The 23000-nt window shown below is 55.3% G+C and overlaps 1 protein-coding gene across 1 annotated transcript in view; it reads left to right on the plus strand.

Moving 5' to 3' along the window:
- Positions 1-7214: 7214 nt before the first annotated feature.
- Positions 7215-23000, plus strand: part of FAM131C (family with sequence similarity 131 member C) — a 17847-nt gene continuing 2061 nt past the window's right edge. The window contains exons 1-4 of the mRNA XM_026659927.1: positions 7215-7239; positions 17116-17234; positions 18633-18668; positions 19671-19764. Of these exons, the coding sequence (XP_026515712.1) occupies positions 7215-7239; positions 17116-17234; positions 18633-18668; positions 19671-19764 (274 nt within the window). The remainder of the gene's footprint in view (positions 7240-17115; positions 17235-18632; positions 18669-19670; positions 19765-23000) is intronic.

A 23000-nucleotide genomic window follows, 5' to 3' on the forward strand; every position in this document is an offset into this window, starting at 1 on the left:
AACCCAGCGACGCGTCTCTGGATTTCTCGTCCCGGACTGACGGGGATTCAGGTGGGCTCTGCCTGGGTGCGTGCTTGGCCGGCTGGCTAGGCGTGGCACAGCTGGTGTTAAGAAAGGAACAAGACACTGTTATTTCCCTAACAATTTAGGTAGGCACTTACTCAGGCCCAACCGAGGAATTGCCTCAGGCTGGTTTTTCCTGAAGTACATACACCTGTACAAACCCCTGGGCTAGCAGAGTCACTGCTGGGGCTACAACCAGGGTTCCTGGCCACTTCCTGCCTAGGCTAATGTCAATGTTTATTTTTAAGGTTTTTTTTAAAAAATCAACTTGTATTTTCACAGAGTTGGGAAAATTTTGGGGGGGGGGGGAGGAGATGGAATTCAGACTTATTGACAGAAGACATTGATATTCAAAGAGTTAAAGCGCTGTAACCATTAAACCCAAATTGCAGGCAGTGGCGCTGTAGCCATGTTGGCCCCACACTATCAGAGCGGTCAGGAGACCCTGACGCAGAGCTCTGTGTAAGCTCATCTCTCTCACCGACAGAACGTGGTAAGTAACAGTCAGGGATTACCTCGCCCACCTTGTCTCTCTAAAAACACAAAACTGTCTGCAGCACAGGTCAAAATATACAAAGTAAATATCCTGAGATCAAGTTCTAATAAGTTCTCAAGCATCAGTTTTCTTGCTTTGCCTGTCTGTAAATTTCAGCAAGCGCTGGAACTATTTTCTCATCGTTTGTGTGCGTGGTGAAATCAACGTTTCCCGACACAAATCTAATCCTGCCAAGCCTAGGTACAGAGCAGGCTGTGGGAATGGTCGTGTCTCTGGCTGTCTGCATGTATCGGAGCGAGTGCATTTCTCACGGTGTATTTGTGCATCTGTTTGTGGGAGATCTGTGTGCTCGGATGGCTGTGTTTGTGCGAGTTTGCCCTGAGAGCGTGTGCATCTCTCTGCTTATGAATGGGATAAACGCCATCCCCTTCCCATTGCACTATACCTGGGCCAGACCCTGCTTCTCACCACATGGAGGCACTGGTGAGCACGTCGTGGAAACCCTGCATCTTAGTGCCAATGCGCTGCCTGGACCCGGCTTGTCCCTGGAGAGTTTGTACTTCAGTGTGATTTTAGCACAGGCGGAAGGTGCCAGACAGCCAGCCCTAGAGAGCAGAGGCCTCAATTTCCATTGGTGCCCCTGCTCTGTGGGATGCCCCCCGACCCCTGAGGCATGATGGGAGATCAAGCTCTATGGCCCAGTCACTCCTTGATCTCTTTCCTGGCGCTGGCAGCAAGGGGGCCAGTTACCGCCAGTGGGGCTAGGGTTCTGTCCGGTAGCCACTAGACCCCAACAGCTTCCGGTCACGACCGGGGCTGGATCTGAACCTGCGGCCTAGCAGCCACAGGCTCCACTTCCATTGCCAGGCCATGCAGAGGGCTTCGCGACGGGATGCGCACGCGCCCCGGGCCTAGGGCTGCCTCTGGTTTCTGGGGCGGCGTCCAACCTGGCTTGACATGACCCAGGAGATGGCCCCTCCCTCACCCTACCTGCCAAAGCCAGGCCCCAGACACCCCTCACCTTTGGGACACTCAGTGTCCCAGCCTCAGCCCCCTCCCTAAGTCTAAGCCCAGTGATTCTGGGAGAGAGGGAGCTGCCGGGGACGGGAAGCTATAGCATCATGGGAAACCCCCTCGTCCCTGCCAGGCTCCTCCTGCCAATGCGTTTCTTCCAAGCTGCTTGCCAGAGCACAGAGACTCAGTGCCAGTCTGGCAGATTAGCTCAGGGTCTGCTCACCACCACCTCTAGCCACACCGCCGGGTCTGCCCCCCTCGCCAGGGCCTCAGGGAAAGCGACAGCTGAGTCGCCTCTCGCTAGTTGAAGACTGACACAGCAGAAGAGACAGAGCAAACTATTGTTCTACTGGGGAGGAGAGAGAGAGAGAGAGACTTTACCTCCCCCTAGGTACAATCCAAAGACAGGATTCACAGCCTCAGGAGCACCAATGGACCATGACGAGCATGCAATACATTAGCATTCATAAACGTCCCACCTGAGATCAGGGCCCCGCTGTGGTCCGCGTTACACAAACAGTGAGAGAAAGTCGTTGTCCCCTGGAGAAGACAGGCTGCGGAAGGGAAACGTGCGCAGACTGGAGAAGTAACTTGCCTGAGGAGGTCCCAGAGCAGAGCAAGGAATAAACTCCATGTCTCCTCCTGCCAACACGTGCTCTATTCACTAGGCCATACTGCCTCTAAACCATGCTGGATTCAAATCCAGCCTGGCAGATTAGCTCCGGGGATCTCAAGCACACCTGGCCAGCGTGGGGCTGAAAGCGGCAGTTTTAAGTTGCTGGACACATAACAGGTCACAGACTCACCGCCGCGGCGCCTCCTGCTGGTCGTCCAGGAAGTAGCTCAATTCCAGCACTTGGAGCACCCCCTGCTGGCCAGTGTCTCTCCTGCCTCAGGCCCTGTGTCCCTCCCAGACCCCAGTGCCCTTTACCCTGGGGTTCTGCCCACAGCAGTACCCCCACACTCTGGGTCTCCCCTCCCAGGGGAACCCCCAACCCTCTAAGCCCACCTCACCTTAGTGGCTACTGCCAGTCATCATCTAGCCCCCCTGCACTGGGGCAGACTGCAGTCTGTAATGGCCACTCATCACTGGCAAGGGGGTTGGATCTGCTGCCTTTCTTGGCCCCGCTGTCTCCCTGCAGCCCCAGTACCTCCTTTGGCCTTCAGCAAGGCCTCAGCCTGGGGCCTCGCCAGGCCAGAGCGCCCCAGCACTGCTCTGCTTCAGATCCCCTGTGCGCCCAGGCAGCTAGGTCCTTCTCACTCCAGGGCTGGAGTGAAACTCGGTGTCCTGGCTCGGTGCCCTGATTGAGCTGGCCACACCTGGGGCCAGCTACCCAGCCAGCCTCCCTCAGCTGCTCTTAATCCCTTTTCTAACTGGGTCCCCACCACAGCCCTCTCCAAGGGCTGCTTTTAACCCCTGCTCTCCCAGAGTGGGGCAGCCGCCCCACTACAGACACCAAGTAATTTTATTTTAAAAGTTACTAAAAATATTTAGCGAAATAAGAAATGGTTCTGGTAGGCTGGCTTTAACCGGCTCTCCCTCGCTGCCAACTGGGGGTGAGGCTTTCACTCTTCAGTCACAGGAGTTACTTCACATACCCGAGGGCCACCATGACCAAACAAATGTCACATTTATTAACTGGGGCTATTTTAGTATTAAAGAAAGCGGGGGAGCCAATCAAACACAAGCCGGCAGAATACAGGCACTGAACTGGCAACTTCCGTTACAATCTCAGCCGTCTCTCTGGAGAGTTTAACAGTGATTACAGTGCGCAGGTAACGGCCTCTGGGGGCGCGTCTCTCTTGGTAAGAGAACGCCCAAGTCTGTTATTGCGAATCCATTCTTTTGTGTATCGTCAGCCAACTAAGAATGTTCACTGATGGGCAAACAAATTTTGTTTCAGGGCCGGCGGACCTGCTGGTGATTAATAACTAACCAGCCAGATTAGAAGTGGCAAGGTAAGCAGTCTTAACGGCATCCTATGACATTGAAGCAAATGTTTAAATCAGTTGCTTAGAAGAAGCCATCGAAGGAGCTGTGTTTTAAAACAGGCCAATTACAAATTTTAAATCCAGCTGCATTCTACGGGGTCTCTTTCCCAGCGTGTGAAGAGTTTGAAGTCTAACCCCTTTGCAGCGTCTCAGTTAACTCCCTCTCACCGACCCACACTGAAGTCTTGGGGAGGTTTCCCTTGAGATGGTTTCTCTGCCTTAACCACAAGCCCATCTCTCCTGTCACAATGAGCTGCTGCTAAAGTCAACTAGCAAAGTTAATCCCCCACCCTCCTAGGGGTGAACTCTCAAGAAGGGCTGGGCAGAACGAGCTGCACTGAAGAAAGGGATCCATCCCCAATCTAGTTTTCCGGCACAAATAACTTTCTTGGGTCCTGGTCACGTGTGCCGTCCGACATTTGGGCCTCGGCAGAGTTTTGTTAGTGTATTAGTAGGATAGTGGTTTTACATCGCATGGTTGTTTACCACAGTGCAGCCACAGGGTCATCTGGAGGGAAGGGGCCCCACGAATGGGCACATGGGGCATGCAGAGCAGTGACTCACCAGCCAGCAACACACCCCCTCACGGCTGGGCATGGCATTCCAGGATGACCTCTGCTGACGTCCCTGCACGACAGCTGCTCCAGCCCTGCACTGATCCAGCTGCTTCTCCTAGTCAGCCCTCCGGACCCCACGATCCAGGGGGAGACAGGTTCCACCACCCAGCAATCCAATAACCTCATGCCAGATCTTCGGCCCAGTTCTGGGCTCAGTTCCTTACACCCCTTCAATATGGGGGCGTGGGTCACACAACCTTCCTCCGGGGCCAGTTCTAGGCCAGGGACCCTGGAGCAAGCCACTGCAGTCTGCTCCCTCAGGCTCCTGGCTGCTCCCTGGACCACTTCCAACCTCACCCTGTCTCTAGGCAGCTCCTGCCTGGACCCCCTCCTCCACAGACCCTTCACTCCTTCCGAGGCTCTGCAGAGCCCCTTCCTGCTCTTGGACCACACGCCGCCTGTCAGGGCTTTCTCCCTGGAGGGCCAACTCCTGTCTGCCTCTCCCCAGACTGTGAGCGTGTCCACATCTCTGCCTGCCATTCACCAGCACTTCCATCAGCAGAGGATCCTCAGACCAACTCACCTCCTACCTCCCCTAGTCCCCTGGAATCCTTCCTTTATTAGCCACCAGCTCCCCTCAGCTGGGCCTGGCCCACCCTCCAGGTGCGGGCAGGTGCACTAATTGCCCTCCCGCTCCAGTTAACTCTTTCTCTGCCAGTGCGGAGTGCACGCCCCATCACCAGGCCCGCAGGGCCATTCCCTCCCTCTGCTTCTGGGAGGGCAGAGTCACATCTGGAGGGGGCATCCCGCCCCGAGACACCAGCAAGGCAGAGCCAGCGGGCTGAGGCGGGGAAGGGTTCAGGAGAGATGGCGGAGATCAGGGCAACAAGGCAGCTTAAAGACTAACACATTTATATGGGCATAAGCTTTCGTGGGTAAAAAACCCACATCCCAAAGCGGACATTTATCTGCTGCTTGTCACTGGGCTTTGTAACCTGGATGCCCCGACAGACCCTGGCTGCTCCCAGATGCCCAAAGCAGCAGCCGTCTTAAAAGCCCAGATCCTCAAAGATATCTAGGTCCCTAACTCCCATTGAAATCATTCACCTTTGAGGACCTGGGCCCAAGAATTTGTTTTCCAGCTGCACTTGGGTAGAAAGCGTCACTCCTTCCATTCAGCCATGGACCTCATCTACTTCCCCCGGTCATGATGGGGTTTAACTCAGTATGTTTCTAAAACGCTTTGAGAGGGAAAGAGCAAATTCTATTCTCAGTCAGAACACCGGCTGTCTGCCACGTTCCTATTGGCCTGGCAGCAGTAAAATGAACACACATTGTTGCAACTGATGTTCTACTCAGTGCCTGCATGTCATCGACTAGCCTGGAGACAAAGCTGGGCAGGGCAGCTGCTAGTGCAGAGTGGGAGCGTCTAACCCGCTTTGACCCACCTTGAGATTGCACTTGCTGGAGTTTCTAGTCTACAAAAATTAAAAGGCAGATCCTCATCTGACGCAAATCCGTGTCGCTCCATTTAAGTCAGTGGGCCAGATCCCCAGCTGCTCTAAACTGGCACAGCTCCGCTGAAGTCAAGGAGGATTTTCACCAGCTGAGGATCTAAGTATTTTGTTAAGGAGAAGACAAGCTGGTGCTTTGCGATTCTTCAGCCCCCAAAGTGGTACCACCAGCCTCGTGAGTCCAGGTCCCCCCAAAACCTCAAGATTGGCTTAAAAATCATGATTTTTTAAAAAATAAATGTGGCGTTCTTTATCTTTGCCTTCTACTTTCGGAGCCTTTAGGGGACATTGGGGTCACATTTCCATGTTTTCCTCTGCAACCAGGCAGGCTGGAAGCTTACTAGGAACAAAGGAAAGCTGAGATTCCTCTGGCTCCGGGAGCTGGGGCTTTCAGAAAAACACCACATATCACAAGACTCACAGTACTGTAAAGGGAATTTCTCCCAACCTCTTGGGCCAGGTGACTTAGACTGGAAATATCATAAGCACAGACTATGCCTGAAAATCTCCAGTGCTGGCTGCTTCCAGGGGGCTGCCCATAATCCAAACTGGGGGGGGGGGTGCTGGTTGCTTAGTCCTGTCTTGACAGAGAGACCTTGGTACAAGCAAACAACCCCCTCTGCCTTCCCTAGGAGCCATCACATTCAGCAAAGCCGCCCCACCATCACTGCCACAATCCCTGCCCCCTAGCGCATGCCAGAGCCGAGGGGTGAGCGGCCCTCTTTGCCCTGATCTCAGCTCACTGGGCAGGTGGGGGGAGTGGGAAGCAAACTCCAGCATCAAGCCCCCCCTCGCTGAGAAGCCCCTGCCCCCAGGTCACTCAAGCCTCCCACCCCGCATGCTGATCTCAGCAGCCGGCGGAGACAAGTGTTAGGTTGGGGCCCCTGCAAAGTGGTTCAGTCACAGCTCAGGGGGGGCTGGTGTTACATTGTCAGGAGCCTGTTTGTAACCCCCCTCAGCATCACCGCCGGCTCGGGGAGGGTGTCCCTTTTCCCGGGCAGAGCCTCTGGGCCTGACCCTCCTTGGACTCAGGGGTCGAGGCAGCGCCTGGGGTCAGGGCGGGGAGAAACGGGCCCGCCGTGCTGTCAGGGAGCACAACAAGTGGGCTCTTCTCCACGGGCAGGGAAGGACAAAGCCCCGCTTCCCCCCCCCGGCTTCCCGACTCCGGCAAGCGCTGGCGGGGAGAGCAGCCAGGCGAGAGGGGAGGTGGCTAAAGCCCGGCTAATCCCCCAAGGAGCCCTGACTGGCAGAGAGCTGCCTTTTCTCTTCCCTTCGGTGTGTGCACGTCCGTCTGTCTCTCCTCCGCGCGCCGCGCCCGCCGCCTGCCTCCTCTTCCCCTGCGGCTCGCCGGAGACATTGCCACGGTCGCCTGCAAACTTGGGGAAGGGGGGAGCGAGGGAGGAGGAGTAACCGAGCGCCGAAGAAGAAAAAAATAAAACGGGGGGGGGGTTGGGAGGGGGAGCTGGGTCTTCTGTCCGCACCTCGGGCAGGCGGCGGAGCTGGCTTGGGAACAGACGAGCCGGGGAGAGAAGAGATGAGCCCCCAGCTGTCCACGAGGCGGATGAAGAGAAGCCCCCCATGATGGGGTCCTGCGTGTCCCAAGGTGAGTGCCATCCAGCGCGGACGAGGGCTGGGGCTGGGGGGAGGGGAGAGAGAAGACGACTCGCACCTGCCATCCAAAGGCAGCTGCTCTCCAAGCCAAGGATTGTGTCTGCCCCCCCATGGGGGTGTCTGCCCATTCCCCGCCTTGCCAGCCAGCCCCTCGGATGCGTGTGTGTGTGTGTGTGGGGGGGGGGGGGGTACTGAATATAACAGAGACTCAGGACAAGGAGTCAGGGAATGGCTTTATTCCCTGCTAGCCGAGGGCTGTTGGCTGGGGGGGCAGGGGCAGATCTGGGGGTGGGGCATTTAGCGTTTGCCTTTACTACAAGGCTCCCCTGGGGCACTGGCTGGAACTTCACTCATGTGCTGGGTGAAAGTCCCCATGCTCCAGGGCTCAAACAGGACACTAACTGAGGCGGGTCAGGCAGAAACCGCCCCTAAAGGCAGGTTATTCCATCTGTGTCCACTAGGGGGTTTCTTGCACCTTTGTCTGAAACAGCTGTTTCCAGGCACTGTCTGGAGGGAGCCCTGGTCTGAGCGTCATAATACTCCCAATCTCCCCCTCCCGAACCCCAGCCTCCTGCATCTTGGTCAAGCCCCTTCGCGTCAGCCCTGGTCCCAGAGCAGCATCTGCCCTGCACAGCCAGGATGAGACAGACTCTGCCACGGCAGGTCCTGGCTTGCTGCGTGCAGACAGCCAGGTACCTACCTGTCTTCCAACCCCGGGGCAGTGACAACTTGCCACATCTCTGGGACAGTCACTCCAGGAGGAGCAGGCAATAAAGGGAGGCATTTGGTGCTTGGTGGGAAGCCTGGGGAAGCGAGGCTTTTGGTCTAGTCCCCAAAACCCTGGCCAATCCTCAGCTTCCATGGGCAACTTGTATTGAATTCAGCCCAGAGAGTCATATTTTCCAAGGAAATAGTCCCTTATAACAGACGCTTTCATCCTAAAAGCTGCATTGCAAAGCAATTTGTAATGATCGTTTCAGCCCACGCCAAAATGCAGCCACCTCTGGGGTGCAGTGCGCATCGCCACGGAGAAGGCTGCACACTGGGATTAGCCTCCCTGGGCCAGTAAGAGCCAGTGGTGAAGACTCCATCACGCACAAGGAAAGCTGGTGTCAGCATGTTTTCCTCATGTACTACCGGGCTGCTTTTTAAAGGGAGTTGGGTGTTGGTGAAAGGTTGGAGCCTATTTGGTGATTGGGACTAATGGGCAGAGCCCATCAAAGCAACAGAAGGCCCTCGGGTGAGGGAGGGGCCCCAGGGCCCAGAAATATACTGAATACTGGGGACAACAAATGAACAAACCAGGATGGGGAAACAGGTCACAGGGGCAAAGCAAGGGGTCCAGAAGGGGACACAGAGCTGAGGACACCAGCACCCACCATGCCGAGAAGGAGGCCAAGGAGACAGTGGACGCTGCGCATAGGAACCCTGCCTGGATGGATGAGGGACTGGGAAAATGCTCCCACTGGCAGAGACGCCCCTGTCCAGCTCCTTGCTTCTGGACTGATGGACAATCACGGGGAGGTTGATGGGGAGGTCTTGGGCCCTTGGATGTGAAGGGCTTAGAGGAAGAGGTGTGGGGGGAAGAGCAGCCAGGACAGGTGACAGGCCTGTACCAGTAGGGAATTCTGCTTAGCTCCAACACCTGCACCACAACGCCCTGCATCCTCTGCCAACACTCCCTTGCCAACCCAGAGGCAACCGCTGGTGAGGGCAGGGGCCACTCCGGGTTTTGGCTTCTCTCCTGGAGACTGCTGGGTGTGCAGGTGATATTTAGGATGTGGAAATCAGTCTCATGGGAAAACTCATGCCACGCCAGCCCTGAGATAGCACCAGCTTTTAAATCATGACTGACTTGATCTGAATACAAACTAGAGATGAAAGGCCCATTACAAAGTCCAGGAGCCAAAACAGACCAGGGACAGAGAGGGCCATCGGCCAGATTCTCCAAGCACATGGAGTTCTTTTGAAAACATGGCCCCGTGCGCACAGCTAGGCCTAGACAGGCCCTTGTCATGACACACGTCACCTTACACCGCGAAGGCTGCACCTCGAAATCAGCCTAGCCTGGAGAGTGACACGGAAGCCAGCTATGCCTCCCCGGGAGCCATCGTCCATTTCCCTTGAGTCACGTATGTTTGAATCGCTCGGGATCTTCACAGCCAAACGGTGCAGGTACAAACAGTCTGCACGGCAGGGCTTTTCCATGGCTGTGTGTCTCGGTCCTTCCTTTGCTTTCAGAGCAGTGAGGGGACACCTTGCTGTTGGCTGCTGGTGAGGTGCGATCACACCAGGGTTCTTGATAAGCTCCAGATGGACCCGGGTGACAAGGACAAAGGGGGCCACACTCGCACTGAGCCTCCCAGGAGCAGCGTGAGGGGAAATCTGTAAATATCTGTGTGGCACTTCAGTGGTGTAAGTTTAAGGGGGGCAGTGTGGCCTAGTGGACAGAGTGTGCGATCACACTTCAGAATACATGGGTTCTAGTCCTGGCTCCACTGGGTGACCTGTAGCAAGTCATTACCATGTATCGTACCTCAGTTTCCCTGCCTGTAAAATGGGGGTAATGCTACTGATCTCCTTTGAGATCTACATCTCTTGTGCTCTGTCAAGCTGCCTGGGATGGGACACCCCTCAGAGCTCTAATCTCAGGTCAGACTCACAGGAGTTGAAGACAAAAACCAGCCTCGTAAAAAAAATCCACTTTTTCAGTTACTACCGGATTTCAGAAAATACAAATCCACCCAAATCAACACTGGCCCAAAGAAGGAAAAAAAGCCCACCCAATTGTGCTTTTACATTATCCCAAAACACCAACATTTTGCAGTTCCTCTTAGTGGGTGGCTGTTACAGACGCTTCTAATTTCACACCCACCCACATCAGAGCAGACGGATTAGATCTGGTGCGGTTCAACTCCGGGGGGAGCTGGATATTTAAATGCTTCCACTCCATTTGGAAAGCTCCGGTTTCTCTTTTAACCAGATCCAGGCACACTTTATATAGGTGTGTGTGTGTGTGTGTGTGTGTGTGTGTGTGTGTGTGTGTGTGTGTGTGTGTGTGTGTGTGTGTGCGCACAAAGACCTTGTACACACACACTTAAAAGCCTTAAGTGCTGCCGGAACCGGCAGAGGAGAGACTGCTTATGGAGAAGCAAAGCCTTTGAAATGCCCTAGGTTTGCGCCAGACCCCATGGCACTCTGCAGATACACCCCCTATACACTCACTATATATATCTGTAGAGAAGAGGAATTTTATTCTCCAAGGGCCTTAGCGTCAGCCTGTGGCATTCTTCCCTAGATGTGGCCTTGTGAGGCTGGGCCGGAGTGGCATGTTGTACTTGTGCCTATGACTCACCACCCAGACCGTCGGTTACACTTAATAATATTACTGTCTGCAGAGCCTCTTAGGTGGAGGATGCCGCCATGTGCCATGCACTAGGGCTCTGCCCGCTGGGAGCCCGGGGGAGATTAGTTGCTGGGGAGAAGGATGTGGAAAGGGAGAGCTCTAGCGGGCTCGTTATCACCTGCTGCAAGGTGCTGCTTGCAAAGGAGCCAGGAAAAGGGACTGGTGCTACACAAAGCATCGTGTTCTTAGCTGCGCCACCCGGACCCAGGCTATGCGGGGGGCCCGAAGCTGGAAAAGAGATTTGGCATAAAATGTAAATAAGATTCATAACACCTACTTCTCAGCTAGCACTTTTCACCACTAGAGCTCCAGGCACTGTGCACAGGAGGGCAGTCTCATTATCCCATTTTACAGATGGGGAAACTGAGGCACGGAGCAGGGCTGGGACTTGCCCAAGGTCACCCAGCAGCAGAACTTGGACCAGGACCCAGGTCTCCAAAAGCCCAGTCCTGAGTTCGTGCTACCAGGACAAACTGTTAAGAAATTCTCCCCTTCTTCTCGAATGTGTTTTCCAGAGTGGGTGACTTTATCCCTGGATACCCTGCTCAGAGCCCATCTCCATGGGGGAGATTTTCTGTGTTTGTAGAGCGCCTAGACCCGTGGGGCCCCGTTCCATAGCTGGAGTTTCCACCTGCTGTGAAAATACAAATAATAAACACTAATAAAAAAACCAATTCAGCTAAGCTGTTTAGCGAGCCATCGCGTGGACCCTGTTTGAGGTGGTTCAAAGAATCCTGATCTGTTCAGACTTCGCCAATTTCCAGAGGACTGAACTGCTTTCAGGCCCAAGGTGGTTTTCGTTTTGACCATTTGCATGCGGGAGCCATTCACAACCGCTTTGCTCCAGCGCCAACAGCTGCACAAGGCGTAGGGCGATCGAGAATCCCACCCTGTTCGCTTGAGGGACACAACCACGTTTGGCTCCCGTTCGCCCTGCATGAGCCAGCACGGGGTGAGCTGGATTCAATTCTGCCTCCCGCATCATCGCCAGAGCTGGCCCCTCTATTCCCATCCGCCCCATTGAAGACGAGGGGCTGCCCGGGTGTAGAATTTGCCAGCTGATCCTTTGCAACTGGCGATGGTTGGGGAGAAGGATGAGAACCCCCAGCGTGACCCTCAGAGCCCGGAGGAGTTTGCAGGGCCGGGAGCTAGAAAGACCTCATCTCTTTACTCAGAAAGGGGACACATTTGATCTGGAGTCACTGGAGGCCTAGATCCTCAAAGGTATTGAGGTGCCTGAAATCAATAGAGGATTTGCCAAAGTATCTTTGAGGACAAATAAACATGGCGCCTCACAAAACCCTTTAAATCAAGGCACAGCTCTGAGCAGAATCACACTTGAAAGCTAATTTCCTGCCTCCATGATATTCCTCCCCACGGTCAGGCAGCCGGGGGCATCAGAGCCAAAGCTGTGAACGGGCTGCATTGTCTGAGGGAGGACAAGGGCTTCCCGCTGAGGAAGCTTGCAGGGTTTCAGCGGGGCAGGAGAGGGCCCTGAGTTGAAAGCAGGCGCCGAGGGTGCAGCGGGGCGTGAGAACATGGTTTCCAGGAGGAAGTGCCCATGGCTTTTCAGGAACTGGGGATAAAATACATAAAATCAGCTGTGAAAGGCAACGCGGCCGCCCGCCGGGTTCTCAAAGGGGATGAGATTTTTAAGGGTATGAGGTAGGGTGACCAGACAGCAACTGTGAAAAAACGGGACAGGGGGTGGGGGGGGTAATAGGTGCCTATATAAGAAAAAGTCCCAAAAACGGGACTGTCCCTTTAAAAATGGGACATCTGGTCACCCTATGAGGCAGATGTTGAAATCAGATGGAAAACACAGAGGGCTGCAGGGCAGGGTTTGCTCTGAACAGTGTCTTGGTGACTCTAGGTGGCTTCACGCGTCGTAGCCTGGACCCCCGTGCCCCGGCCAGATCCCAGCACGGAGAGTTGTTCTAAGCCCTCCCTATGTGGAAGGGACACACAGGTTCCCATACAGACCGAGGCCCTGTCTAGACTAGGGTCTGGAAGGTGTTAGCTAATGTCTTAACAGCCTAATATAGACAAGGCCTTCAACATGTGTTAAACGGGCTGAGTTAAAGCCTACCCCACGTGAGCTAACGCCTTCCAGACCCATGTCTAGACAAGCCAAGGCCTTCACTGGCCCTGGTGTGTGTCATGCACACGGACAGTGTTGTCAGATTTAGGGCATGTCGACCCCATAATCCGAGGTGCGAATGCAGTGTAGGTAGATGTACCCGCGCTAGCTTTGATCTGCCTAGCACGGCTGAAAATAGCCATGAAGATGTAGCAGGAGGGGCTTTGGCACGGGTTGTACCAGCCTGTTGGAACCCTGGATACGTCCTCACATTTCAGGCCCATGCTGGCTAGATCACAAAGCTAGGGCAAGTATGCCTACGCCTACAGCAGGGCCAACTCCAAAGGTTGAAAAATCAGGAGTCAGGCTCACCAGAAATCATGAGATTGGCTTTAAAATCATGAGATTATATAAAAATAATAGATTTGGGGCTCTTTTTATTTGCCTTCTGCTTTTTGAGCCTTTAGGGGGTCACATTTTGAAGCTTTTTCCGCAGCCATGAGGGCTAGAAACTTCTTTAAGAACGAAGGCTGAAATCATCACAGATCCACCTGACTCCAGGAGCTGGGGCTTTATGGAAACAATAATGATCATGAGACTCGTGACAAAATCACGAGAGTTGGCAATGCTGCACCTGCCTGCACTGTTTCGCACCTCTGTACCCTAAGGGGCTGAGCATGCAGATGCTTACTCCGGCGGTGTCCTGTTTACTGCTGTGAGCTAATCCCAGTGGAGCCAACGGGGCTGTTCCCAGTAGGAAGTCATGCGACGGGGGCGTAGGAGTTTGCGAGGCCCCACAGATCTGAAGTTCATCAAAGCAGGGAGCTTGTCATCTTGCATTGGCCTGCAAAGCACCCGGCACGGTGAGACAGAGATCAGAACGGAGGCAGATGTGGAGAAGGTGCCATCTGAGCAGGCTGGGCTGGAGTGCAGGTAAGGGAGTAGGCGACACCTTCCCCGAGCAGGTGGATGAGGGTGGAAGAGAACCAGGCCATGGGCTCCCTTTTCCAGGCTCAGCACGGTCAGCCGGCTCCATCAGCTAGTTTCCCCTGCTGGATAGCTGCAGCCCCCCCAACGCTCTCTGAACATGCCACACTGGGCGAGGAGTACAGGAACATCCTTAGCCGATCCTCTCCCTAGCAAACTCCCAGGAGGGCACAGCTGGTGGGGACAGAGGCAAAACTGGTTGTGCACTCAGACGTCGATGAGGATTGCGGGGGAAGAACAAGGCAGCACAAGTCCTTGCTCCATGCTAATGCTGAACCCAGACTGCTCCAAGGGGCCTTGTGAAGAGAGAAGGGGAAGTGGTTGTGGCCTTTTCGCTTCCTGAGGATGGATAAAGAAGGCTGGAAAAGGTTCGTTTCCTAACTCTGTCCCTTTGAAATATCTGCTCGTCTCTGGTCCTGCTGGAGGACTCCTTGGAGATCCTAGAGATGGAGGGTGTCAGCGCTCTTCAGGCTTAAATTGCAGCAGAGAAGGTGTCAGAGCTTTAGCAAAGGGGCTTTTGTTCCCAAGCGTTTGCCATGTGTTTGACTCAAATGCCTGTTTAACACAAAGCAAACCCAAGAGGTTTAAAGAGTCTGAACAAAATCACCTCCCTCCCACCCTCCCTCTCAGTTAATCAGCTTTTACTCGCATGACACTCCTGAGGCGAGGATCTGACCGGGTCTCCAAGCAGCCCTAGTGTCGCCCTGGAAACCCAGAGTAGACAAGACCTGAATTTTGAATGCAAAGTAAGCACCAAAGAGAAAAAATCCAAAGTTGCCTTCCAGGCCTTATGTGTCCATCCCAGCATGAAAGGGCCCAGGGCCCAATTATATTTCCTAACGCAGGTCACCTAGAAGAGACAGCCCCAGCACAGGGGCTCTCACAAAGACCTTTGCCCGTCTCTGTTACACTTCACCTCCCTGCCTGTCTTCCTGAGTTTTTCCTGCTGCTTGCCTGGCCGCACAATTTATTCTGTGGGCCACAAACACCGCGTTACAGCGAGAGCTGTGCCTGGCATTTCCCACGAAGGGCCCTCGACTTTAAAATTTGTTCTTCTCTTGGTCCAAACCAGGGGCGGCTCCAGGCACCAGCGCACCAAGCACGTGCCTGGAGCGGCAAGCCGCGGGGGGTGGCCTCCCAGTCCTGTGAATTCGGCGGCAGGGACGCCGAAGGCGTGGGACTGGCGGACCTCCCGCAGGCATACCGCCGAATCCTCATGAGCAGCGGACCTCTCGCAGGCGTGCCACCGAAAGCCGCCTGACTGCCATGCTTGGGGCGGCAAAATACATAGAGCCGCCCCTGGTCCAAACTACTCCAAATGCATTGATGTGCGGGGAATACTGTAGGGTGCATGGGCTTTCTTGCCTTTGGGGATGGAATTAGCGATGGCTAGGGCCTGTCCAAGTGGGCTGGGGTAATTCTCTATTTGATTGCCCTGGTGTGTGGCTACACGGGTCGGAGTTGTATCTGATGTATCTGTTGTATGGACCAGGTGTGTCAATTGGTGTCCTAGCTCCCAGCGCTTTAAGGGCAGGTGTTTTCTCATCATCGCCAGTCTGCCCACACTACTAGGTGCATCAGGCAAACAGCCCAATTACCCCCATCCTGCACTCATTTCCCACCATTTTTATATTCAGATGCAGTAACTCTCCTTCAGCCATTATCGTGCTGTGTTCCAAATACATCCATCCTTTCTTCTGCAGCATTAGCGTTGATGTCGGTAGTTGTGCCTGGTCTAGGATCTCTTCGTTGCTGATAATGTCACCTGCACTGAAAGCTGTTCAGTTTGCACTAAAGGGACTTATTATTTTTCCAGGCCTTTGCTCCATATAGGACACGTAGGACGTTGGTTCTAAGGATCTTGTGTTGGGCGTTTTTGCTAATTGCACTGAACTTCCTCCTGTGCTGAGTTTTTCACATCCGGCACTTGCTTGACCTCTTCCGGACTTTCCATCAGACATGCAATCACCACGAACGATGCTGCCCAGTTCAGTAAATGTATTAATGGTTTTCAAGCCTAATTAAATAAAATAAGCCTATCAATTCTAATCATTATTGATTATCAGCACTGAGGCAGCGTCTAGGGGTCCAGCCCTGTGGTGCTAGGCGCTGTACAAACATCAAACAAGCCAAAGTTCAAACCGCCTGGTCAGCTCTTGAGGGATTACTAAAGAGCACTGCTGCAGGAGGAAGGGAGGTGGCCATTCCTGCCAAGGAACACTCCTGGCAGGCTGTGCCTCAGTTTCCCCAAATACTGACAAGGGGAGTGTGAGGCTGAACCATTAATGTTTGTGGAGCACTGGGTGGCTGTCAGGTGGAAGGGGCCAGAGAGGAGCAGAGGGAATAGATAGATACAGTATTAAGTGGCATAGAAGCCACTGAGAGAGCCTCTGGATGCCCACAATGGCATATTTTGATCCATAACTTAGACCTGTGTAACAGGCTCCCTTCTCCACCCTCGGGACCACCCAAAGAGGCTGGATGCTTCCAAGTTTATAAGCACCTGTGTGTTATTTGTTGGATCTCCTCCACCAGTCCAGCAACATGCCATGGGAAGTAAGCAGCCTCCTTCGCCCTCTCTCCAGAGATCTCAGGATCCCACAGCCTCTGCCCCTTGCACTTCCTTCCTCGCCTTGACCTGTTGGCAGCTGGCAGGTTGATTGCTCGCTTTAGCTCATCAACCTCGTACCTAATCAAACCATTGAGCACCCATCCCCCCAGTTAAATCCAGCCCAGCGGGGACTAGCTAATGCCTCAGCGAGCAGAACGCTGGGTCTGTGCTCGGCTCCTAGCACTGTCACACCTAGTGGGAAATTTTCCATGTAAGCTGTTTTTGATGGAAAATTAGGTCTTCGACTAAACAACATTTTTCACAAAAAGTGTCTGCTTTCCTTGAAAAATGGTGACGTTTCGTCAAAAAGCTGAACACCTGAAAATCAAAATATTTCTATTTGGAAATGCTGCCCCAGTGCCCTATGGGAGTTGTAGTTTGGCTATTTCACGCTCTCATTCACCTCTGTGGGCCAAGTTCCCCATCAAACTACATATCCCATGAGGCACCAGAGCCATGGACTCCTATGATGCGCTGTGGTAGCACAGCAGGCAAGACCACGGTGCATCATGGGAGATGTAGTCTGGCTGAAGAGCTTGTCCTATAGAGGAGAATGGGGACATGAGGCAGCTGAACTACAACTCCCATGAGGCACCGCAGCACCATTTCCAAACCGAAAGTTTTGGGGTTCAATTTTGGGCCAAAAAGTTGAAATTTTCCATCTCCCCCCTCCCCAATTTTCCAAGCCTCTCTTTTATAACTGCCCTGTAAACAGATAGCAAAGTAGGGTTACCAGGCCCAGCCCGTCTCTCTCTCACCCATCTCTTTTCTCCTTCGGTTGCAGAATTCTTCACAAGTGCTCAGAAGGAATATTCCAACGCCAGCCACCCACAGTGCCCTCCTTCCACCCACCATGACAGTCAGCAAGTGCCTGCAACTGCCCTGGAGAAGAATAACAGCAAGGTAACCAAAGAGTCAGGCCCCCAGGACAATCATCACAAGTGCTACAGGAATATGCAATCTATGTGTTGTGGCCCCTTCCAGCAGCTTGGCCTCACTGAGAAGAACAGGCAGTGGCTGCTGCCACAGCCTAATGGAGTTAGCTCCAAAGAGCTGTACCGTGCTGCTGAAGGACCTGGGTTCGAACGCTGCTGCTGACCTGTGAGGGTGGCTGTTATAACTGACTTCTAGTTGCTGTTTGGCAAACACACCTTGAGGCTTGTAATGGTCTGGTAGGGTGACCAGATGTCCTGATTTTATAGGGACTATGCTGATATTTGGGGCTTTTTCTTATATAGGCCTCCCACCCCCGTCCCGATTTTTCACACTTGCTGTCTGGTCACCCAGGGCGGGGGGGGATTTAAACATTTCCCTGCCGCCCGAAAGGTCACCTTGAGAGTTCCCCTGGCAAGGAGTGCGGATGACTCAGGGATGGGAAACAGGCGGGGGAGCCGCTCACCCGTTCATGAGGGAATGAAAGCTATTATAGGCTGTTCAGTGGGCCGCGTAACAGCAGCTTGGTGGCTCAGACAAAGGCCAAGTGGCCAGGGATCCGTATTGCCTGTGCTTATTGGCAGCCTCTCCAGTGAGGCCAAGCACTGAATGGGCCATGTTATTATTATTATAACATCCAGGATCCCCAGTCATGGCCCAGGACCCCATTGTGCAAGGTGCTGTACAAACCCAGGACAGAATGACAGGCCCTGTCCTAAGGAGCTGATCAGCTAAGCCATGGAGCCCTCCCCCAGGTCAGCACCAACAGCACTACCTTACCCTGTGTGTATGGTGGGGGAAGCTGCTGGTACCTGGCCAGCCCAGTGCTGGGTTCAGGCCTGTCCATCCAACACCATTCTATAAACAACCGTGAAAGGGAGTTAGAGAGGTAGTGTTGTCTAGCAGCTAGGGCCCCTGCCTAGGAATCAGGACACCTGGGTTCTATTCCTCACTCTACCACTAACCTGCTGCGTGACCGTGGGCGAGTCACTTCCCTGCTCACTAGGCCGCACTGCTGTCCCCTCACTTAGAGAATTGTGTAGCTTTGTGTCTTTCAGACAAGCTGTCTGAATAAAGAATTATCCACCTGCAAACCCCAGTCAAGGTTAAAGGGGGAAACAAGACAAAAGCAGTGACTTGCTGGAGTGGGGAAGAAGGGAATGGGGAAAGGAGGGGAATGAATGAATAAAACAAGCCAGGAGGAAGGAAGACAGAAGAAGGAGCCACTGTGCTAGGCGCTGTACAGAGAAGACAGGCCCCACCTCAGAGAGCTGCCTTGGGCTACGGGAATCTCGGTTTCCCCTCCACCCCGTGACAAATCTGCAGCTTTGGCACCGGTTTTAATTCGTTTACTCCCCTGTGTTTTAGGAAAACCAGATGGATTTCTGCTGGGACCCTCTGCAGGTCAGTGTGGGTTGGGTGGCCCTGGGGGTACATTGCACTTCTACAGTCTGGGAACCCTATGCTGAGCTCCTGGGAGAATGCAAGGCAGGGTTTGGCTGAAGCAGTGCCCCCTAGTGGATGCATGTGGTGGTTGCTGTGCACGAAGCTGTGCTTTTTGGGGGAGGTTGGCCAGGTTGGAAGTCCCTGGAAAACTGTGGCAAGTGGAGGAGGTAGGTTCAAGGTGATCACATCAGCTGGCCTTTGCTCAGCTCCGGCGGGGATGGGGAGGCTCTGGTGGGCCACAAGGCCGGCACAGGTCCTCACCCTGAATGGGACCACTGGGCTTTCGTGGGACAGTGAGGTCCTGCAGACCCTAGCCATCGCAGGACTCTGTGCCAGCGGGTGTAGAACCAGCCCTGCAGACTGGGCACAGCTGGGAGGTACCTGGTAGACACTGAGCATGTCTCCCCTCCCACACGCACATCTCTGTGAGTTTTGTAGGATTGGCTCGGCCACAAAGATCAGTCTACTCACCGGCCTGCAGGCTGGGAACTTGCTGCTTTATTTAACTGCATCACACCAGAGCATGGGGGGGAGGGGCAAGGGGGAACTACGCCAGACTAAATCGGAAAGTAAGGGAGGCGTGGAGCGTGGCTCCATCCCATAATACTCTGTGCAACCCAGTTAACCCCATGATGGCCACTTAACTACAGTTGCCCCTGGAGTTACCAGCATGGGAACTTCTGCAACCACCTTTGCAGCAGCAGAGCACACCAGACATGGTCCCACAAGCCCCCCTCACGAGTCCGCAGCAGAATGCCACCCATCCGTTGCATCTCGTATCATGAGTCCTGAGTGCCCATGGGCTGCTGGGTCCTCTGGGGGCTCCCCCACCCTGGAGGCCCCCACCCCTGGCCTGCATGGGTCCCCTCTCTTAGACGTGGGGCTGGCTGAGGGTACTCGGCTCTCTCCCCGCTGACCCAGACGGTCTTGCCAGCCTTTGCGTCTCTTCTCCCTCTGCAGAAATGTTTCAAGACGTCCAGTGGGATCCTCTCCGATTCCAAATTCGGCTCCAGCGGTTACAACGTCACGGCCCTGGCGACCTCCTCTCTGGTGGGTAGGTAAAGACCATCCCTCCCTCCCGCCAGGCGCCATCACCCCTGAGCCCCGGGTTGGCACGACGGCCGAGCACAGCCTCCCAGAGGAGCACTGGTGCAAAGATGCAGGGCGGGGCAGCCAGGCCAGATTTCCAGCCGAGCTCCCAGCAGGGGCGTCTCTGCCCGCCGTGTCGTTGGCGGGGTGAATCCCGGTCTCAGAGGAGCTTTCTGACAGGTTCGCCTGAAGGGGTCTCCTCATTCTTCATTCAAGTGGAGCAGGCATTAGCCAAGCTGGTCTGCTAGAGCCAGGGCCCGATCCCAGAAGGGGCCCGATCCCACCCCCACTGAGGGGATGTCCAGGGGCGCCCATCCTCCCGCCGGATCGGGCCTCGGGGTGGACAAGAGCCATGCCTTGGCTCCAAGGAACAGAAAGGGGATTCTTTAGCGAGGCTGCTGGATACACCCAGCCCCTGCGAGCCTCTCTGACTCCCAGACTGGCTAACACAGCCCGCCCCGCCTCGTCACCGCCTGGGGAGTCCCTACGTCCTGACCTCGAAGGCTGACGAGACTAAAGGGTCCTTGGTTCTGGTAGGGGTAGGGCCACTGCTCGGCCTAGGGGTAGAGCCATCCAAATCCTCTGGTCAATGCCATCGCGCCTTTCACAGCTCAGAGCCGCCTGTGGCTCTTGCAAGAAGCTAGCACTGCCCATAACAACAAGCAGCCTCCCCCCCCAGGCCAGAGACCAGTGGGACCCCACAGGCCAGGCTGAGCGGCTCTAATTGCCTTGGCCCTGGAGAGGGAAGAGGAGGGAAGGGAGTTTATCTGCTTCCAGCAGCAGCCCCGTCTGTCCCATCCTCCCCCCGCCCCCCCCACCAGCTCCGGCGTAATTAATTGTGTGCGGTGGAGATTAATAAGGTGTTTGTTTCCATGGAAACTGCCAGCCGGCTGGCCCTGCTGGCCTGATTCCCTTTTCTCCACGAGGCCGGTGGCGCTGGAATAATGCCCAAGGCTGCCTTCCCAGAGCCGCAGCGGAGAAAGGGCCCCAGTGCCGGAGGCAGGACGATTCTGCTCGGAGCACGGCATGGGGTGGGGGTGGGGGCAGACATGGCCCGGTCCATCCCCTCGGAGCATCACGGGTATCCGTTTGTTTGCCTCCAAAGCCCTCCCAGCCCAGTCCAGGCTCCCACCCAGCGCTGCTGGTGCCCCTCAGTCCCAACCCGCCTCCCCATCCTACTCAACGGCTACATGGAGCCATTCGGGGAGCTGGTAGGGCAGCCCGGACACAACACCCAGCTCTCGCCGTGCCCAAGGCAGCACCTGGATGGCGAGCGGTGGGTGACGCTGGCCCAAGTGACTGAGGGGATGCTGGTGGGAAGGGGGATCTAGCGTCTTCTCTGTCATCCCCCACTGCTGGGGACACCTGGCCTCAGGTGATTGCACAGCTCCCCCTGGATGCTGCCAGAACCCCTCCCCCATCTGCAGCTGGCCAGGAGATGATGCCCCATCCCACCAGACACACACTTGGCCCCAGGGACCCCTACATTCCCGACCTCTAGGCCTGAGCTCTGCAATTCATTGTATCTAGGAATGGAGCCACACGCCCCGACAAAGCCCCAGATGATACAAAATACAGCAGCCCGTCTCCCTCTTGAACACAGAGTCTGGTTCAAGGTCTCCAGAGCCCTCCATGGGACTGGCCCTGGCTCCCTGGGAGACGCCCCTCCTGCCATGGCCTCCCACCACGCCCCTTCCTCAGATTTATAAAAGTGGCTGCTTTCTCAGCCATGACTGCATATGAGGGGCAGCTCGTCCCGTTTCCCCTGCTGCAAGAGCTCCCGGTAGAGTCCGAAAGGCCTGGAAAACCAGTTAAATAGTCCGAGCCCTGTGAGACCGAGTCAGCCAGCACAGACCAGCCCCGAGCATCTAATTGCAATGTAGACATTCCCTTGGGGGCTTCACTTGGCTTTGGAATCACCCCTGGGTGAGCTGTCCAAAATGTTAGCACCAGGAAATCGGGATCCAGCCCAGGTCATTAAGAGCCGTGACTATCTGAAGACTGGCCCATATGTAATGATGCGTTTGAGGGGGCTCAGTCCAGTTCCTAGTGAACTGGTGACCATCATCCCAGCTGGCACTCAGCAGAAAGGCTGATCCATGAATGAATGAGCCCTGGAGACTGGCTATCCCTCTGGCCCCAGAGGCAGGGCAGAGGTCCATGGTGCTGCTGCTGTTTGGGCTGGAGCTGAGCTGGGGTCAGTGGTAATTTGTCGATCCAGCTCCTTGCACCAGTGCTAACTTCACTCTTGAGAAGAGAAATTCTGTGCAGTGCAAGGTAGCATCTTCTGGCACGGAATGAAAGGGTACGTCTACATGGCCGGTAGACACCCGTGGCTGGCCTCCCTCCTCATGGGGGCCCAGAGCTCAGGCTCCAGCCCTGGGAATGTCTACATGGCAGTTTTATAGCCCTGCCACCCAAGCCCCACTGGGGCCAGCCGCAGGGGTCTAATACCCAGACTCTAGTGCCACTTGAATGCCAGGATTTGCTGTGCTCTGTTGAGGGTGGCGGAAGCGTCCAGTTAGCTACCGCGTCAGTGCACCCGCAGAGAGCTGCATTGTTTGCCCTGGGAAGTGTCACATAACTCCCTGCTCAACGAGACATGCAAAACTGCAGCTGCTTCAGGGAACTAGCCCCAAGCTCCAGCCATGCAAAAAGCGCTGCGCGAAGTGCTGCCGCAGGCCTGCAGGAGGCGCTCTTGCTGGGAGGAAACATTACCCCACCTTGCCAAGGGAGGGGGCACCTGGGAGAGGGGCAGGCTGGGAGTGCCCCAGGCTGAGGTCGGTTCAGGCAGAGGCGATGGTGTACTTCAGTTCCAACCTGCACTATCCCCGTCCCCTGCTATTCCAGTCCAGGGCATCCTGCAGGTAGCCCTGCCAGTGCCCCTCAATCCTGACCCGCAGCCCCCCTCCCGCCCCCACTCCTCCACCTCGGGTCCCTCCCACAGCTCTGCCAGCACCCATCAATCCTGACCCGCAGCCCCCCTCCCCGCCCCCACTCCTCCACCTCGGGTCCCCCCCACAGCTCTGCCAGCGCCCCTCAATCCTGACCCGCAGCCCCCCTCCCCCCGCTCCTCCATCTCGGGTCCCCCCCACAGCTCCACCAGCGCCCCTCAATCCTGACCCACAGCCCCCCTCCCCCCTCCGCTCCTCCACCTCGGATCCCACCCACAGCTTCTCCAGCGCCCGTCAATCCTGACCC

This window comes from Terrapene carolina, unplaced genomic scaffold, assembly GCF_002925995.2.
Source record: "Terrapene carolina triunguis isolate 2854851 unplaced genomic scaffold, T_m_triunguis-2.0 Scaffold714, whole genome shotgun sequence".
NCBI classification, from domain to species: Eukaryota; Metazoa; Chordata; order Testudines; family Emydidae; genus Terrapene; species Terrapene triunguis.